We start from the raw sequence: 19,452 nt of genomic DNA on the forward strand, positions 1-19,452 counted from the left end.
GCATTTCGTCGCTTACTATGCCCTTCCTCGTCTCTGGGTGCCTAGGTATCCACCGTAAGCCTTTCCTCGTTTGAACCTCGCCCTTAACTTTAAGGCTATGCCATCCTAAGGTGCTGCTAAATGGAAGGATCTTATCAACGTCCATGAATGATAAATCATAGATCGAACTGCCGAATCGGAAAAATTGGGTGCTATCGTATAGCTTTGTACCGACTAAGCTCACGAGTTGGAGATAAGCGAACTCGAACCGCTGAAATCTGCCACAGGGTAAACCACCGCCTCTCGGGCCCCCGATTGATTCTACCATAGAGGCCGACGATAAACAATAACTTCCCCCCGAACACAGCTTACAACTTTCATCGTACTGTGCTCTCCAAAGAGCAACTCTTCTCAAAATCTCAAAAGGTGCTAAGTTGGAATCCCATTCTAACTAAGGATTCTTGTGGTTCCGGAGGATCCAGCTACAGGAAACCCAGGAATTGGGAGCTTCCCCCCCCCCCCATTTTGCCCCATTTTCTGGTCTTAAGAATGCTGGTTTTAAGAATGAGTGATTGCCCTTCTCTGACCTTTACTGCCCAACCTGAGAGCGGACAGCTAATGCGTTCCACTTATTGAACAGGGTTCTATGGTCGATCCGCGACCCCTGGATGCCGAAGGCGTCCTTGGGGCGATCTTGTAGTTCCTACGGGGTGGAGACGATGGGGTCGGTCCATGGATTTTCCTTCCTTTTTCCGTATTTCACTAAAGGGTTGAAGGAGGATAGTGCATCAAGCTGTTCGCAAGGGCCAACTTGATCCTCTTCCCCAGGGATCCCAGATGAGGGAACCCTAGGAGAGCCGCTGACTCCAACTATCATCCATGTACGATCCATACTAGATCTGACCAACTGCCCATCCTACCTCCTCTACGTTCTTGACAGCCTATCTTTGTCATAGTAGAGTCTTTCAGTAGTAAGTTTTTTTCCTCTTCCCCATTACTTAGAAAAAGTGAGCCACCGGTTCAGGTACAAGATACTATCATTACCGCCTGGACAATTAGACATCCAACCCGTAATCACAACGACCCAATTGCAAGAGTGGAGCTCTACCAGCTGAGCTATATCCCCCCGAGCCAAGTGGAGCATATATGAAGGAGTCAGATGCTTCTTCTATTCTTTTCTTTTCTTTGGCGCAGCTAGGCCATCCTGGACTTGAACCAGAAACCTCGCCCGTGAAGTAAATCATCACACCTACGGTCCAACCAATTGGGAGAGAATCAATAGATTCCTTTTCGGGAGCGATTCATCCTTCCCAAACGCAGCATACAACTCTCCTACAGTGTTATTTCTATTTTGGCATTTTGTGGTATGTTGGTTTTCAACCATTGTTTTTATTAAGTTATAATTTCATTCAATTTGATGAATTTATTTTTTCTTTCCATGATATATACAATAACCACTTAAAGGAGAGAACATGGACAATCATTCGACCTATCCGAATCTCAATCCGGATTTGTGTTTGGAAACAGGATCATCGGGGCACCCGATAAAAATCAGGTGGATGGACTCTTTAACACTACGGTCGAGAATTTACAGACAACCTGTAGTGCTTCGATTATTGGATGCTCGCAATCAGTTTTAAGCATTCAAACTCTTGAGTTCGAAGCGATGTTAAACCAACAATTACAAGAACAAACAACATATCTTAATGAAAAATATGAACGACTCACTAAGGATTATGAAAAACTCCGTCAAATGGTAATGGAGATTAGATCACACATGGGTGATTCATTTGTTCCTCCTTATTGGCCCCATGGTTCTAGCGACGACCAACCTCCTCCTCCTACGCCGCCTCTATTTTAGTTTTATTCTTTGTTCCGCAGCACAACATTTGTTTCAGATTTATTGTATTTAAAAGTACAAGTATTTAAATTTATAATAAATATTTAATTTTTATATTAATTTAATTTGATTTTATATATTTGATTTGATTATTTTAATTTTTTTCTACTTATGTTCAATATATTTTTTAAAAAATATATTTTAATTTATTACTGGAGGGCCTTACCGATGAAAAACTTCCAGCGGTATATTTCAAAAGGTTGAAAAATAATTACTGTAAATGTCACTCCAATTATTAACTCTTCAACAAAATTATAGATGGTATTTAATTGGTGATATGTTATATTTAGCGACGGATATACCGACAAAAAAATAAAAATACCAACAAAATTGAATACGGTATTTCATCAGTTATATGGTAAACATCTCGAGGGAATCCACAATAAATTTATTATCGATGGCCTCACCAACAGAAAAAAAAAATTATTGACGAGAGTTTTATCGACAAACTGTTTTTATTCAGAGCTTGTTAGTAAAATATTTCTCGTCAAACTGTGAGTGTAAATACTGATAAAAAATTATATAAGTAAAACTATAAAAACCCTATTTGTTTTTGTGTTTCAAAAATATTTTTGAGAAAATTTAAATTTTATTTTATTTTTTTATTTACTTTAAATTAATATGTTTTGATATTTTTATATCATTTTAATGTGCTGATATCAAAAATAATTTTTAAAAAATAAAAAATATATTATTTTAATACTTATCTAAATAAAAAAAATATTTTAAAAAATAATCACAATTATACATTCAAACGTTCAAAATCCGGTAGCCATAGCTACTCCAAATGGTTGTTAATTAATATTCGTTAGACCTACTGTTGAACTAAAAAAAAAAAATTCTTGAGGCTGGATTCACAATATCCTCCCCATTTTTAAGAAATTAATGTGATCACAATAATATTCGCTAAAAACAATGTTAATTAATTTTGTTAGGGAGTATTTATTATTATTATTATTAAGGGTATAATTAATATGGTAGTTGTTCCTTGCATTATTGGCATGCATATGCACTATGTGATTAAACATTTACTACAGGTGAACCTCTTGCCAAATATAATTAAGAGATTTTTGTCTTGTGATGGTTTGTCTGTTTCAACTTGAAGGCATGTAAGAAAACTCGTCTGTTGATATTGAAAGTCCTTTTCATACACAGGAAACCCAAAGTCTGCCATAGCCATCACCTGTTGACTTGAACCAGTACGTCCGATCGAACCCTAACATAAGAAATAGTCTAATCCAATTTGTGAGCTACGAAAACCTATTCAAACTTCTATGTTTCAACCATTAGACTTTTTCCTTCACATCTTGGTCCACACCCTTCTCCTAGTATAAATACCAAGCCTTGCTGAACCTCAAACCCAATTCATTTCACATCACATTTCTTCGGAGCCTTGAGACGTTAACGCAGGCCAGCCTTCACCATACCATTCAAGACAACAACTTCCTTCAAAGACATATATATAGTAAGATTAGATCATAGATTCAGTATTCAACCATGGCAAGTCTTCAAGTTTCAGGCATGGTGGTTTCAGGTTCTTCATCCTCTTTCTGCAGTCATAAAACATTAGTCAGAGCCACTATAAATGGACCGAAAATCCCGATCGGCCCTCTATCTCTACCAAGGCTTTCTAGCAAAGATTTTATTGAAGAACTGAGCCTTAGATCAGGTGGTTATGCAATTCCGGTAACTACACAAATGGAGAAGGGATCCGGTCCCAAGACCAGTAGTTCTGATCCAGTGGTGGTTGCCAAGCTTCACGCAATCATGGAGGCTGTGGCAGATAGAATTGAGATGCACAAGAACATTGGAGAGCAAAGAGATAACTGGAACCACCTGCTTCTGAGCTCCATTCATGCTATGACTCTCACCGCAGCCACCATGTGTGGACTTGCAGCCGCTAGTGCAAGTGGTGAACCACTTGCAGGACTCAAGGTATCTTCGACGATACTATATCTTGCAGCAACCGGAATGTTGGCGATAATGAATAAGATCCAGCCATCACAACTTGCTGAAGAGCAAAGGAATGCTGCTAGGTTGTTCAAGCAGCTTCACGGCCAGATTCAAACTTTGTTGTCCGTTGGCAGTCCTACTGTTAGTGATGTCAACGAAGCAACGGAGAATGTTTTGGCTTTAGACAAGGCATATCCACTTCCATTATTAGGCGCCATGCTTGAAAGATACCCATCAAGTGTAGAGCCTGCAGTTTGGTGGCCTCAACAAAGGCGAAAACAAGCGAAAGGGCTCGGTAGGAAGATAGAAGGAAATGGGTGGAATAGAGAGTTGGAAGATGAAATGAGAGAGATTGTTGGGGTTTTGAAGAGAAAAGACAAGGCAGATTACTTGAGATTGAGTGGAAAGGCCTTGAAAGCTCACAAGGTGCTGGCGTTTTCTGGCCCTCTACTTACCGGTCTTGGAGCTTTGGGGTCAGCTTTCGTAGGAACTACTAACCCGTGGGCTGTGATATTAGGAGTTGGTGGTGGTGCCTTGGCAAGCGTAGTGAATGCAATGGAGCATGGAGGCCAAGTTGGGATGATATTTGAGATGTATAGAAGCAATGCAGGTTTCTTTAAGCTCATGGAAGAATCTATAGAATCAAACATAAACGAGACAAATGTATGGGGAAGAGAAAATGGACAAGTGTATGAAATGAAGGTGGCGTTACAGCTAGGCAGGAGCCTATCAGACCTCAAAAACCTTGCAGCTTCATCTTCTTTGAGAAATATTGAGGAGGATACTGGAGAAGAATTTGGAAGCAAGCTTTTCTAGTGCTAAGTAATTGGGAGCTTAATCATCAAGTACCTCCTTGTTAATATATATGATTTGTTGATTCTTTTTGTATATGATATACTAACATGATTTTTGTTCATATAATTAACAACACTCATTCATCGTCATAATAGTGCCTTTGATTTCTTTTTTCACTTTATTTGGTGTCTATTACTTTGTTAATTAATTAGTGTGCCTATATTGTAGACTTGGTTGACAATTTTTAAGATAATTAAATCAACATTATCATCGGTTAATCCCATTGTTATACAATAAAGACAATTTTCTTATTATTATATAACCCCAACATCAATATTTGGCGTTCCTAAAAAACAAAAAAAAAATTGGCGTGCCGTAAACATCATCTTGATATAGAGTGTTTACAATGACTTGGGTTATGGCCCATGTTAATAAATCCAGCCCCAATTTCAAATTTAATTTTAAATTCATCGAATTAATTTTTATTTAATTTAATTTTAAATTTAGCTTGGATTAGATTCTGCATGAAGAGTTAATCTGCAAAATCATTGTATTAACTTGCGGGAAAGAGGTTTAATAACAGGACTGTTAGGGCTAGGATTGATAAAAATAAGTTTTTCATGTCCTCTGGAGGAGTCTTTGTCTTGCTGAAGGTCAAAGTAACCAGCCAGTCAAAGCGCCCAAATTTAGACGTAGCAAGAAATAGTCTAATTGATTTTTCTTATTAGATTTTTGTTTATATGCAACTAAATTATCTGTAAACATTTATAGATTCATTGCTAAGGTCAACCATAAGCATCTTAAATTCAAAGTTATTAAATTCAGCATGTCCTGTGGCCTATCGTAAGATTCAAGTCACTTTGTATGGATTGATATAAGATAATTAAATAATAGTATTTTATTTTTTAAAAGTTAAATTAGATTTTAATCAGATTAACCAATCAAATTAATTGTATTGATTAGATTAATTTTCATTTGTCAAGCCAGAATAGATTTAATAATTGTTTTTAATTGCAAAATTACATGTGATAGAACTTATTATAAAGTTTTATATCATGGTGTTCAATACTCATTTCTAGATCAGTTAATTAATCCGGTTGTTTAACGCTTTAACTAGCAAGTTGTGTGGTTGCATTATTAAACTTGAGCACTCTGAACCACTAATTAATCTATACTTTGTATCTTGCGGTGTTGACCAAAAAGTTTTGATGCTTAATTTGAGTACAAAATATAATCTCGATATTTTTTTAATTCTACAACCATACCCATAAACACGTAAATTTAAAAAATAGTAAAAACATAGTTATTAAACATGATCCAACCTATTTTAAAGCCTGAATATTTGGTTGGGTAGGTACTTCAGATTTTTTTTATGTATGTCTCAATTAAAAAGGATTATGAATTTCAGAACTGGGTACTAAATCTGGTGTAAATAAAAATACTATAACCATTACCACATTTAATAGTTTTACCGACAGAATTTTTTGTCGATATTTACCATACCATTCCGTTGGCAAGAATTTTATTGACAGATTCACGGACAAAAACCGTCTGTCGGTAATTTCATTTATGTCAGCATTTCTATCGGTAAAGAAAAAACACCAATGGTTTTACAAACAGAAAATACCTGGTAAAAAAAAATATCCGCTTTAACACACCGACAAAATTATTCCATTGGTGATTGGTAGTGTCATTTATTGTAATTTTATTTCAACTATTTGTAAAATACCGATGAAATTATTTTGTCGGTGATAGTGGCATATGGAGTAAATTGTTTCAAACTCTCTGGAATATACTGACGAATGGTGTCTATCAGTATATCCGTCTGTAATAATTTTAACATGTATTTTTAAAAAAATCTTTTGAACAAAAAAAGAAAATAATTAAAAAAATAAATTTGAATAATATAAAATCCATATATTCATTACAAATGTATATGTTCAAATAAAATTAAACTAGAACAATAGCGACGCTGGAGGAGGCTGGTCGTTCCTCGAACCATACAACTAAAAAGGCGGAGCACACGTACCACCCAACTGTGATCTCATGTCTATGACTATTTTAGGTGAGATGGGTCGTATGTTGTTATAAGGCCGCGAACTCCTAAGATTAGGTGCTCGATTCTGATTGTGAGCTCCCAACGGTTGAAACACTACAGGTTGTCCACAAGTTCTCGGTCGTAGTGTTGAAGAGTTCGTACATTCGATTTATATTGGGTCTACCAAATGATCCCGCCTTCATACACAAATCTGAATCGAAATCTAGGTGGGTTGAAGGATCGTTTCAGTGTCTCTCCATTAACTTGTTGTTATATGTCTCCTAGAAATAAAAACTAAAATCATCAAATTCAATTCAAGAAAATAATAACTTATAAAAAAAATGGTTGAATGAACATACCACAAAGTGTTGAGCGTGGTTGTCGATGAACTGTTGCATTCTCTTTTGGTGGTCTTCACTCCGTTCATATGTCGCCACAAAAAGCTTTATTGGGCTCGACTCACGTTCAAGAGTCGTAACCTGTAAGAAAAAAAAATGTTGCAACTTAAATATATTTATAAATAAAAACAAATTAATTTAATATGGATGTAATTAAAATTAATCTTATCATTCGCTTCGCATGCGAAACAAAAGGAACACAGTCGTCGATATGCGTGGTAACTGAACAGTGAATTTGCCGGCTCCGGTTCCCCTTACCGGACTGCAAGCGTCCTATGAAATGCTCAAATGTCAAGTGCTGAATATATTCTACCCATATATCCTTCGGGATGTTTGGCGGCCTGAAATCCTTCCAAACCATCACGTCATTCCAATTTGATAGAGTATTTTCTTTGGTATATTTTTTAGTTTTTTTTACGCCTCATACCAAAAAGCACACAACCTATATGATACAAACGTATTCTATATGAGTTAATGATAAATGAAATTTTAATACTTAAAATAAAAAATAAATATCATATTGTTTTCGTTGTTACATAGTTGTAGCGTAATTCTCCTAAAACCTCCTCGCAACATTGTCATTTTTTGTATCCCATTTAAATTTACCCTTGCATTAACAATTTATGAAAAATAAATCAATAATCTAAATAAAGTAAATGAATTTACATAAAAAAAAATAGTTAACATTAACATTAAATCTTGTAAACAATGCATCGACATAAGGTTTCCAATCAGGATATTTACAAACCTGACTCCATTGAATCAATGGAATCTTCATCGACGATTTAAACACCGATGTTATTACTTAGGCGACCTTAATATTTGTGAACCTGAAAATCGATAAAATTAATGAAATACTAGTTGTTCATAAATTGTTAAATGCAAAACAAACTTACATAAAAGATTGTTCTTCCAATGCGTCTCATACTTGCAGGTGAATAGAACCCGCTATGAAGGAACACCGCCTCTATGTTGTGGAACAACATTGAAAGAGGCAACATAATGAGTTGATGTAGGTGTCTCTTCTTGGTCAACACCTAATGACATGTTGTTGTCATCATCGCTACTAGAATAACTAGGTGCAATCATGTGCTCACGACGTGTAGTTAATTTTTCTCTATGCATCTACACAAATTTGATGAATATTTACATAATTAATTTTGATTTAAAAAAAACAATTTCGGCAGCACCTCCTTTATAATAGAAATTACCTAGAATTTGCAATCCTACAAATATACAAAATATATGCCACAAATCAGTTAATTTTAATTTACTTCTAATAACAATTTTGGATTATTCAATTTCATCTCATTTTCAACACGATAATATTTTTAATCCTAAATTGACAAGAAACTTTTGTAATTAGATTTAATCCTATATATTTAACTAACATTTATACTACAGATTTGACAATAACAATTAAAATTCAACAAAACAATAAAATATTATTGCAATGTAGACAATAAAATAGAAAAATAAAATAAAATTTAATCCTATATAATCATTTAACATTTATACTACAAATTTGACAATAACAATTAAAATTCAACAAAATAATAAAACATTATTGCAATGAAGACAATAAAATAGAAAAAATAAAATAAAATTTAATCATGTATATTCAATTAACATTTATACCACAAATTTAATAATAACAATTAAAATTCAACAAACAGAATAAAACATTATTGCAATGTAGACAATAAAATAGACAAAAACAAATATAAGCTTTAGGAATAAAAAATGCTTACCTTAATGGTGTGCTTAATTTTAGAGTTTATCTACATGTGATTAAAAAAATATATTGTTAATAAAATGAAAACAAATAAGAAAAATAAGAGGAAAATAAGTCAAAAGATTCACCATACATAACTTTTAATCGTGTTGATAGTAAAAACGTTAAATTCTACTACTTGAAACTACAATACAAGAGAGGATTTGAGTGAGAGAGGATTAGCAGAGAGAGTGAAGAGAGAATTGCAAAAATAAGAGAAAACAAAATGAACTTTCAACATCCTTGATGGGTTTTATACTATGTTTTTATCATGAAATATTAAATAATATTATTTTTAATTAATCCGTGGGTGATTCCCTCGGTAAATTCACCTTGAAATTTTTAGTTCGCACTAAAATTTTCAAAAAAACCCTTTAAATTTTTGACAGTCCGTTTGTGATTCCGTCAAAAAAAAAAATTAAACAGTACACAATTAGAGATGCATTAATTAACAAGGCATTGAAATTTGCAGCCCATCGGTAATTCTCTTGGGAACCTGACAGTCACTCAATGCACTTTAATTGCCATCACTGACATGAGAAGGGGAATAGTTCCCTTCCCCTCTGGAATTCACCAATGGACACAATTCGTCAATGTTTTCATCGGTGTTTTAGACGGTATTTCCCTTGGTGTTTTTTACTGTGAACAGTGTCAGGAGAAAGGGAACAGTTCTCTTCGTCTCTAGATGACACCAACGGTTTGTGTTTGTCGGTGTGCTGCACAATGAACTGAGAAAGGGAACAATTTTCTTCGCATCTGGAATACTACGACGGACACAAACTGTCGGTGTTTTGATCAAATTGTAACTAATAAACATATATCAAGGTAACTCGATAGTAACTAAATATTCATCTAATAAATTTTGATCAGATTTTAACCAATGAACATATATCATTGGGTAAAATTCTATTTAGTTTAATTTAGCCAAAGCCAATACACAAGTCGACAAGGCAACAAGATGACCACTAGGCGGAGCTAAATTTAAAAAGACAGGATAAGGGCTTATTAAGCCCTTCAAATTCACAAATTTAATTTAGCCAGAGCCAATACACAAGTTGACCCCTAGGCGGAGCTTTTTTTTAAAAAAAAAACATGAATGTCTAGACCAGCTTGTGTGCACTTTGACTAATCCTACAGGCCATAAAGTTAACAATTATGCAAGCCTCTAGTAGTCTCGAGATTTGTGAGACTCGAATTGATAATCTAAGACCTTATCAATTAAACTACACCCATCAAGATATCAAGGTTAAATTTAAAAAGACAGGATAAAGGTATATTAAGCCCTTCAAATTTAGAAAATTGACAAAAGCAAATTAGAGGAATTTAATTAGTTGCAATTCGGCCAACCTCTACGAATTAATTAATAAAAAATGGTTAAGCCAGTAGCTAGCATTTTCATGTGATCACAGAGGACATCACACGCACCAGCCCTCATCATTATTTGGCAAAGTGATCAGATTGGTAAGTAGTTTATCCATCCTATCACCATGATCTTTTCCTCTTTCACAATATTCTTACAAGAACAGTCCATCAGTAACATGCATGCCCCAAAAGGTGATTAGCTTTTAGCGCAGGTAATGATGGATGGATGTTGTTAATCACATATTCTTGTTGTAATTACAGGTAATTAGTTCATCCACCTTAAGCTACATGCATCATCTTCTTCTTTTTCTTCTTCTTTTTTTCTTTTTGAGAAAGAGCTACTACATGATCCTGTAATATTCAACCAAACATAATAAAATTTGATTATTCAATAATTTTATCGCTTTTCAGACAGAGAAGAACGCTCTAGCTACCTAGTGGGTTGTTGCTTGAGAGTTAAGACTGTCTATATATATATAGATATCCTGTGATTTCACAATCCCTGACGATTCATGTTGCTAGTGATTAAGAGCGTGTTTGGCAGTGTGGTTGTGGGTGCTTTTCAAATAGCTTTTCGTGCTGAAATGCATGCCAATGATATTTTTTTATTTTTTAAAAATCATTTTTGACATCAGCACATCAAAACGATCCAAAAAGTACAAACCCCACTCAATTTTAGAAAAAAAAAATTTCAAATTTTAAGGAAACGCAGGTACAAACGCAGTACCAAACGTTCCCTTAAGTAGCTTACATATAACTTTTGTCCTTGGAACAACATATAATATATTAATAAAAATACTCATTTTGACTATTATCTCGAAAAAAACAAAGTCAGAAGAGTCAAAATGAATATCTTCTTTTGTTTTATTTATTTATTTTAGAAAGATATAAACCTATCCTTAAAATATATATCCTCTCACACAGCTTGATGCACAAATATGAGAAGAATTGGTTAAAGACACATTGAGCATAGGCAGCCTAATGCTTCTGAAACTGGGGCGCCTCGAGGAAGGGACCTGCAGGAGAGTGATGGGATCAACAACGAAAACCATGACGAGGTAGTTTTGCTTTCAAATATTATCCTTTTTACAGAAAGCATGGAGCTGGACCTAGCTACCCTCCACCAACCAAACTAATTCTTAGTCCATTTTCATGCTTTGTCACCCCTTTTATGCTTCCTGACGTCGATTTCTTAACATTTAGGGTTTGTTAAAAAGAAATTATAATTAAATTGGTGTCGGTAAAATATGTGGTCCCCTTTGTCAATGCTTAATTATACTTCATATATATATATATATATATATATATATATATATATATATATATATATATATATATATATATTTGTCGGTAATATATTCGAGGCTAATTCTCTATTGTATGATGTAGAATGATGTAGCTCATTTGTAATTTTCTTTATTGAATTAATTACAAAAGGGGCCACCAAGAAACCATTTTTTGCATGAGCCCTCGCAGCCACTTCCTTAAAAAAAAAAAATTGGATTATCAAGTTATTGTGACAATTTTTAGGTAATTAAGTTAACTCAAATGAACTATTTTTATTAAAACAACAATTTTTTATTTTTGTTAACTTGGTTGGTTTAAATAAGATTTAATCAAGTTAATTGACTTACTAGCTAGAAATTCAACTAGGTCGAATAAAATTGACTAGGTCAATATTTTATCTAGTTTAACTAGAAACTTATCTTAAATTAAATTTCAAGTCGTAAATATACCCGTAAGCTTGGATTAGATTTAATAATAATAATAATAAGTATGATTCTATGTAATTAAAAAAAAAGAAGCCAAGAATGATTTGTTATTGGAAAGCATTTAAAGACTTTTTTATATATATATATATAAATAGATTTGCATTTTACTTCATCTATTTGTTATTGATGATAAGAATTAGAAAATATAAATACTAAATCCTTAAATTAGAAATCCTAATCCAAGTCTTCTTAATTATTCATAATTTCATTTGAGGCATCGTGGTAGATGCCTATTTTAACCTTCACTTTCCACTTTCGAAATGCTATTGGAAAGCAGTCCTTGGACAAAAATAGAGTTCTGGTATTCATCACTATCAGCAGCAATATCAAATAATTTTAGCATACCATATACTATATAGGATCCATGAGGTTGAAGCTTTTTTTCATAATAATAATAATAATAATAATAATGAGTTTGAGCACTTGTATTTCAATAATTTATTGGCAAAAGTACAGCGGACACAGAGATGCACATGCTCTAAGTGTAAGAAAAAATAAAAAATTGAATCCTTAAATTAATTTAAATACAAGAAACCTTCAAAAAGTACTGTGAGGTGTACAAAATATAAAGGAAAAAAACCTTTCTAGGGAGGGAAAAGACATTTTTCGCCCTTTCTGACGGGGAAACGAATTGTCCTGAAAAAGAAGACATGTAATTAAAATGTTGAGGACAAAAGTCACACAAAGTCCCTCAAGTTTCAACATTTACTCCAATCAGCATCTATACTTTATACTTGGCCATGACCCTCCTTTCCCATTTTTATGGATCATGGACAGTACACACACATATATATATAGTCTAGTTTTTTGTATTTTGGATTGAAAATATTGGAGCCATGATCCTATTTTTCTAGACGCGCGTTTTACAGTGCTCAAGCTATAATCACTATTGATAAAAAAAAATTGTGTGTCTATTTTGTTTTGCATCATAACATTTCTTGGTTGCTTAGTTGAGTATTAATTTGTTTAGTTGCCTAGTAGAGGATTAATTTGACTAAATGTGAAAGATATAGAGTCCATATATGATTTCTATCGTCTTATATCAATCAATAAAAGAAATTTCAAGGAAGCCTCCAAACTAGCCTCCATTCCATCCAATAAAAACCTTCTTCTATGTGATCTCTGTAATTTTTCTTTGATCACCATCCTCATTGCTAAAAGTACCTCAAACCCACAAAAACTCTTGATCTTGAGCACCCAAAGACTCCATCTTTACAATCTCTAACACAAAAAGTCTCAATCTTTTCCAAAAAGAACACTAAACATGATTCAGCTTTTGTTTGCGGTGATATTTTCAGAGATGGCAATGATATTATTATTTGTTTTCAAGTCCCCATTAAGGAAGTTTCTGATAATGAGCTTGGATCGACTCAAAAGAGGGCGTGGACCAGTCATGGTTAAGACAGTTGCAGGGACAGTGTTTTTGGTTTTAATCTCAAGTGTTTATAGTATGGTGAAGATCCAGAAACGTGGGATCGATGTTGGTGGTGTTGTTAATCCTACAGACCAGGTTCTTATGTCTAAACATCTTCTTGAGGCTACTCTTATGGGTAATAATTCTTTGTTTCTTGAGTTATGTTTTTGTTTTGGCCTTTTGTTTTGTTAAAGTTATGAGCTTTGTGGGGTTAATGTAATGTGATTGAATGTGTGCTGAAGATTAGATTTTCATAGATATGTTTGCGATTGGTTTGGCAGGGTTGATAATTTCACTGTTTTATGCACGATTTGGTGAAATAATGGCTATTTCATTTCGGATTGGAGATGTCTTAGATCCATTGTTAATGTTGAAGAATGATATCTAAATTAGAGGTGTGTTTTGATTGAGAGGTTGAGATTTTTTTCTTTTTCTTGTTTTTCCTCCTAACCATGCGTGTTGAATGATTTGATGAAATGAGGCATTTGATTTGGACCTGTTTATTGGTAGCTTGTTAAGATTTAGAGAGAGAGAGAGCATTGTGTCATCCATCACCGTGGAAGATGGATCACCAAATGTTTAGTGCTGTGGGGAAATTTTTTTTTGAGTCGATTAACTCCAATATCTGAATTTTGATTGACTTTGAGCAAAAGAGTCCAAATATTACGTTTTTCCTTCTTAGATCAAGGGAGAACTTTGGAGTTGGAACTCTTTGTTCAGGATTTTAGGAGAGTGTCAATTAGATGATTCTTTCTCTTTTTTTGTGTTTAAGCTCTTAAAGCTAGCATGCGATACTTATTTCGATGTAAGAAAATCATTTCAAACAGCATCAATGTCTCCACATATTGTCCTGCTTTTCCTGTTTTTAGATGATTGAACTCTGCCTTGATGCTTGGTAATGCCATTAGATGTGAATAAATGTGCTGCTATTTTCAATTAAAAAACATTCTTTGACAACTAAACTTCAAGTAAGAGCAATACATGCTGTGATTTTTCTCTTGTACAGTACTACTATATAGTGAAGCAATAATAGCCTGCTTTTCTATGCATGTGCCAGCAGACCTATGGTTCCCTTAAGATGTCAAACTTACAGCATCCTGTATCATACATGTATTTGCAAAAGTACTTCCAAATATGGCATTTTTCTGCACCAATGGAGTTCTCTTCAGCTGCACGAAGATTTTATCCCTGTTATATGCTCTCTTGTCTATTGTACATCGGTTATGAATTATAAACTCAAATAACAATAAGATAAAAGTGGATTATATAACTTCCAGTATCTATTTTTCTTTTCAGAATGCTGTACAACACCTCAGCTGTGATCAGATTCATCATGATGTTTTTCAAACACTTGTCCTTCATTTTAGAATGCTAGGCAACATCTCATTTGTAATAAGATTCAACATACTGCTTTTCAAACATATGTTCTTCATTTCAAAATGCTCTGCAACTTCAAATGCTGTGCAGCAATTGGGTCATTATCAGATTTTGTAACTTCAAATGTGTGTTTTTCATTTCCGAACATATGCTGTCATTATACTTTTACAACTTTGGCGGGTGGCATGGATATTTGAAAATATATACTTTCCTGCTTCTGATTCTTCTCTCATCATTTAGCACTGGTAAAATTGTGCAAAAGAAACCTTGCTTCACAAAGTTTCATATTTACTGCAAAGAACTTCCGCACAGTCCCCTGTTTGTTTGATGTGTCTCCAGAATGACTATTACCTTTATTTAAATACCTTTTATGCTATGCAATGCTATCTCTTTTTTACATTTTATGCAACAGCTCTTCAGTGAACCTATTCATGGATCTTGTAGAACATAGTGTTGGAAACCGAATTTCTTTAAATAATATATGTGGGGAATGGTGTGAAGTGCTTTCTTTTGTAGCATATATCTTCTTTTCTGAGCAGCACTTGTAAACGTGAGAGTTTTGTCTGTTTCTAAATCTTTTGAAATTATTTTTTGTTTTTGAGTTGAATGACTAGGCAATTTATTTTTGCAAATTCCTTGTTTCTAGAGACCTCATGGGCTCTTCAACCTGTATAAACTTGAGGTAACTCTTTGCAGGTTCCATCCTTTTCCTTTCACTAGTGATAGACCGCCTGCACCATTACATCAGAGAGCTTCGTATGCGGAGGAAGAGCATGGAGGCTGTAAAGAAACAAAATCGAAGTTTTGAGGATGGGAAGGTTGAGGAGACCAAAGCTTTAGAAACAGAGGTGTCCACACTGCAAGAAAAACTTAAACAGCTGCAATCTGAGCTGGAAGTCAAGTCAAAGGAGGTAAATACATCAGAAGCCAATGCAGCTGCTCTAAGTAAGCAATCTGAAGGGTTCCTTCTTGAGTATGATCGCTTGCTTGAAGAAAACCAGAACCTACGGAGCCAGTTGCAATCTATGGACTTGGGACTTTCACGATCAACCAGCAAGAAGAATACCTGAGAAACTGAGCCCCACTTGTTAAATAGTCTTTTTATCCTCCTCATAGTTGTTTTTTTTTTTCATAGTATCACTGGGGATTTTCACGATGGGATTGTTGGTTAGGGTTTAATTGACATCTATGCATTGCTGTAAGTGTGGAGAAAAAGACAAGCTGAAACGCACAGAAAAGGAAAGTAAAATTAGGGTTATCATTTTGTGTTCACTACAAGTGAAATGTAGAGCTTAACGCTGAAAAATAATGGATATCTTTTGTCAGCATAAATTCTGATATGTTGTTTTCTTAACATTGTTTGGTGTATTAGAGAACATATACTGCTGGTATTCTCTCCTTTCTGAATATAAATGGTTCTTTTTGAGTCAGACAAACTTTTTTTGATTTTAGCCATATTGAAGAAAGTGATGCTCAAACTCGAGTTCTCACCTCTCGTATTTTGCAAGGCTACAAACTTCGATCTGTAACTATGCTTTGTATTTACAATTGACTATGATTTAACCTGAAGTTCTTGTGTTTGAAGGACTGGAAAAATGCAGTACAGGATCATTTTAATGGAGAAACATATCGGTGTCTAATGCAGTAAGCACCATCAAGCCAGGGAAAGTCAGAGCTGACAGTGCAGCCAGCACAAGCATCAATCCTTTAAACATAATATTAGAAATAGCCATGCGATATGATGAAGATGAGACTTGGCGGATATGATAAGAGTTTGTTTCATCCTTGAGAGTGGTTTGATGAAACCCAGAGGGTGTGGAGGGAGAAGATGACACCAACCAAAAAACATATAACTTGGAACCTACAAAAATCACTCCCGGTGGTGCATGAAACCCCATGTCCTGTGTTAAGGCCAAAAAAAAAAAAAATTCGTATGTCCTGTAATGACTATGAAGATTAAGCATATCTGAGTAATTAAAAGGTAGGTCGACCTCGTGAATTGGACCATCAATTTTTAGATTAGTGGTGGATCTACAAAAGGGAGGCTCAAACTCGAGCTTTCTCCTCTCTTGCTTGGCAAGAATACAGACTTTGATTTACAATTGATTATAAATTAATATGAATTTCTTGTTTTTGAATTACTGAAAAAATTCAGTGCAGGGTCCTTTTGGTGGAGAAACCTGTCGGTGTTAAATGCAGTGAGCACCATCAAGCCAAGGAAAATCAGATTTGACAGTGCAGATAACACAAAGCATCAATCCTGAAGCTATATGACCTTCAATCTCTTTTGCGTACTCAACGGAAACGAGTGCCAGGAATGTTAATGTGAATGAGTAAGCTCACCATGCAACATTGAATTTTCTCATTGATTTCTTGAAAAGAGCTGGCCTCCAAGTCTGTTACACAGTATACAGATTGATTAATTAGATGAGAGCAAAGTTTCCCTCACTCAGAAAACCTATGGTATTATCACAGGCCTAGTTTTATATCGAGCATCACAATAGGAACAGTAAAGATGCTACAAACAACAAAATAGGAAACAATATTTTCTGAAACAGATATAGGTGAGGATTGAAGCAACAAAAACCATGAAATCCAAGGAGCATACAAGTAGTTTACTCCTATATAGTGCAAGAACTCTTGCTTCACCAAGTTAAAGTGAAAGAAACATTTCAGAACATAGATAAGAGAGGGAAATTTGTATCAGAAGTGCAAGCCACCATAGCAAAAGAAAAGCAATTGAAGGAAGCATACGAAATACGTGCCAGACATCTTGTGAACCATTATTATTAGGCTCACTTAGGACCTTCCGTAGCAAGGCTTGTGTACCAAAAGACAGGCTTATCCTGAAGTAGCCTGCATGTGTCCTCGTTAAAATGGAAGACTGTGATGGCTTGTCAACTTCAGCTTGGTAGCCATTTTGTTCTTCGCTGGTGATGATCAAAGCATCGATTTTGATCATCTCTGTTGCTTCCATTTATCTATATTGAAGGAAGTGGGCCTCATGAGTATAAGAACCCCTGAATTTCAGTATTAGGCTATATGGGTGCTTATATAGGTAGAGAAATAGGCGTGAGACAAGACAAAAATCAATGGAAAACTATGTATTAGGTGTAAAAGCTATCATGCCCCATGTTCTGTGGAGGACATAGCTTTGCTTGTTGACATGAAAAAAAATAATCTTGGAAGATACCCTCATTTAACTTCATGCGTCTTCGATATTATAATAGTTTTTATGATTATAATTTTAAAAAATAGATAAATTTAAGATGAAAAACAGATTTAAATAATAAAAATTATATTTCTAACCATACCACTTCACAACACCAAAAGAAGCAAAATTCATTGAAAACAGTGGTTCATGGGATGAATAAATAAAAGCCTTACTGTTTTTATCACATGCAAAATAAATTTTTTGGCACCGCCTACTTCTTCATTTTAAGAATGTTCCTTCTAGGGCCAGCATAAGAGTTCAGAGATATTGTACAATAATAAAAAATAACGAACCTGAAAGTTCCATGGCTGAAACCAATCCATGAATCAAATTAACTCTTGGAACATACAGTCTGTTCTCGTAAAATAAGTACTAGGATACACCATAGGCGGGTTGGCAAGGCATATTTGAGTTAAAGTGAAGATATCACTGGAAGTGCTTATAAACATTATCCTTCAAGTGCTTTTCTTTCTTTAACTGTCAGAGGATCCTCAGAAAAATGTCTACGTTATTTAAATCTGAACTAGTGTATTCACCATAGATGTCAGAGGATGCATGAATTGGTGGCTATCAAACAACAATTTTGGCGTTGAATAAATACCGATCGACCTATAGCTCTAAAAGAATAGTATAATTAAAAGGGAGCACCCTTTTACTTGTGATCTGCGTTGGAAACTTGAAGATGAGTAGGAAAAAGAAAGATTTGATAAGAATGTTAATGGTTACAAGGTGATAACTAAGTATAAATTACTAAACAAGATTGGAATCCCCATAAAGCAATGGGACGTATACATTATCCCTATTGGAGGAGCTGCAGCTGACTATAGAAAAGGGATCGTTCTTCTTCCTTTTTTTTTTTTTTTGTTTTCCTGGTTTTCCTAACTCCCAAGTCTTCCTGGTTATGGAGTCCACTCATGTTTCTAACGTTTCGTATTCAGTATTCACAATTGAGAGAACTCCAAGCACAAAGCTTATAGCCGACCTTTCTGGTTTCGAGGGGCGGTTTACAGAAATTGAAAGAAGAAGCATAAAAGGATAATCCCCTAACCTATAGTTTGGTTAGAATTCCATAGCAGAAAGTATAGATATAGAAAAGATGTAAACTTATTGAGTTAAAAAAACAAAAATAAAGACAAAAAATAAATTGCCAAGTGTTTTTTATTTTAATTATTTGGCAAATCAAGATCTTATACAGATCAGTTGGAGAGGCTATGAGAAAGAAAGATTATCTTGAATGCACCACACCCTATACGTGAATAACAAGCTTAAAACCTAGAGAGACGTGTAGTGTGAAGTATGGAAGTTGACTCTACAATGTCTTACCATTAACACAAAAGAAAAATGATGAAACAAGTTTTCATCCATAATATATTAAAAGTTATTTCCAAAATATATATAAATAGGTAGCTGACCACTGAGGCCTGAAATGAAAACAAGAAGCAAGTTTCCACCATAAATTAATGTCATTATCATATC

The 19,452-nt window shown here is 34.3% G+C and overlaps 2 protein-coding genes and 1 pseudogene across 2 annotated transcripts; 2 read left to right on the forward strand and 1 right to left on the reverse strand.

Annotated features, from left to right (window-relative positions):
- Nucleotides 1–3,376: 3,376 nt before the first annotated feature.
- LOC133700175 (probable F-box protein At4g22030) lies at nucleotides 3,377–4,648 on the forward strand. Its single transcript, XM_062123721.1, has one exon. The coding sequence runs from the start codon at nucleotides 3,377–3,379 to the stop codon at nucleotides 4,646–4,648; it is 1,272 nt and encodes a 423-aa protein (XP_061979705.1).
- An 8,373-nt stretch (nucleotides 4,649–13,021) lies between these two features.
- On the forward strand, nucleotides 13,022–16,116 carry LOC133699783 (uncharacterized). The gene is made up of 2 exons (XM_062123244.1): nucleotides 13,022–13,521; nucleotides 15,459–16,116. Exons 1-2 carry the CDS (start codon nucleotides 13,236–13,238, stop codon nucleotides 15,830–15,832), a joined length of 660 nt encoding a protein of 219 aa, XP_061979228.1. The 5' UTR covers nucleotides 13,022–13,235; the 3' UTR covers nucleotides 15,833–16,116.
- Nucleotides 16,117–16,375: 259 nt separating this feature from the next.
- Nucleotides 16,376–17,739, reverse strand: LOC133700176 (S-type anion channel SLAH1-like; annotated as a pseudogene).
- Nucleotides 17,740–19,452: the final 1,713 nt, after the last annotated feature.

Source organism: Populus nigra, chromosome 7, assembly GCF_951802175.1.
Source record: "Populus nigra chromosome 7, ddPopNigr1.1, whole genome shotgun sequence".
NCBI lineage: Eukaryota > Viridiplantae > Streptophyta > Magnoliopsida > Malpighiales > Salicaceae > Populus > Populus nigra.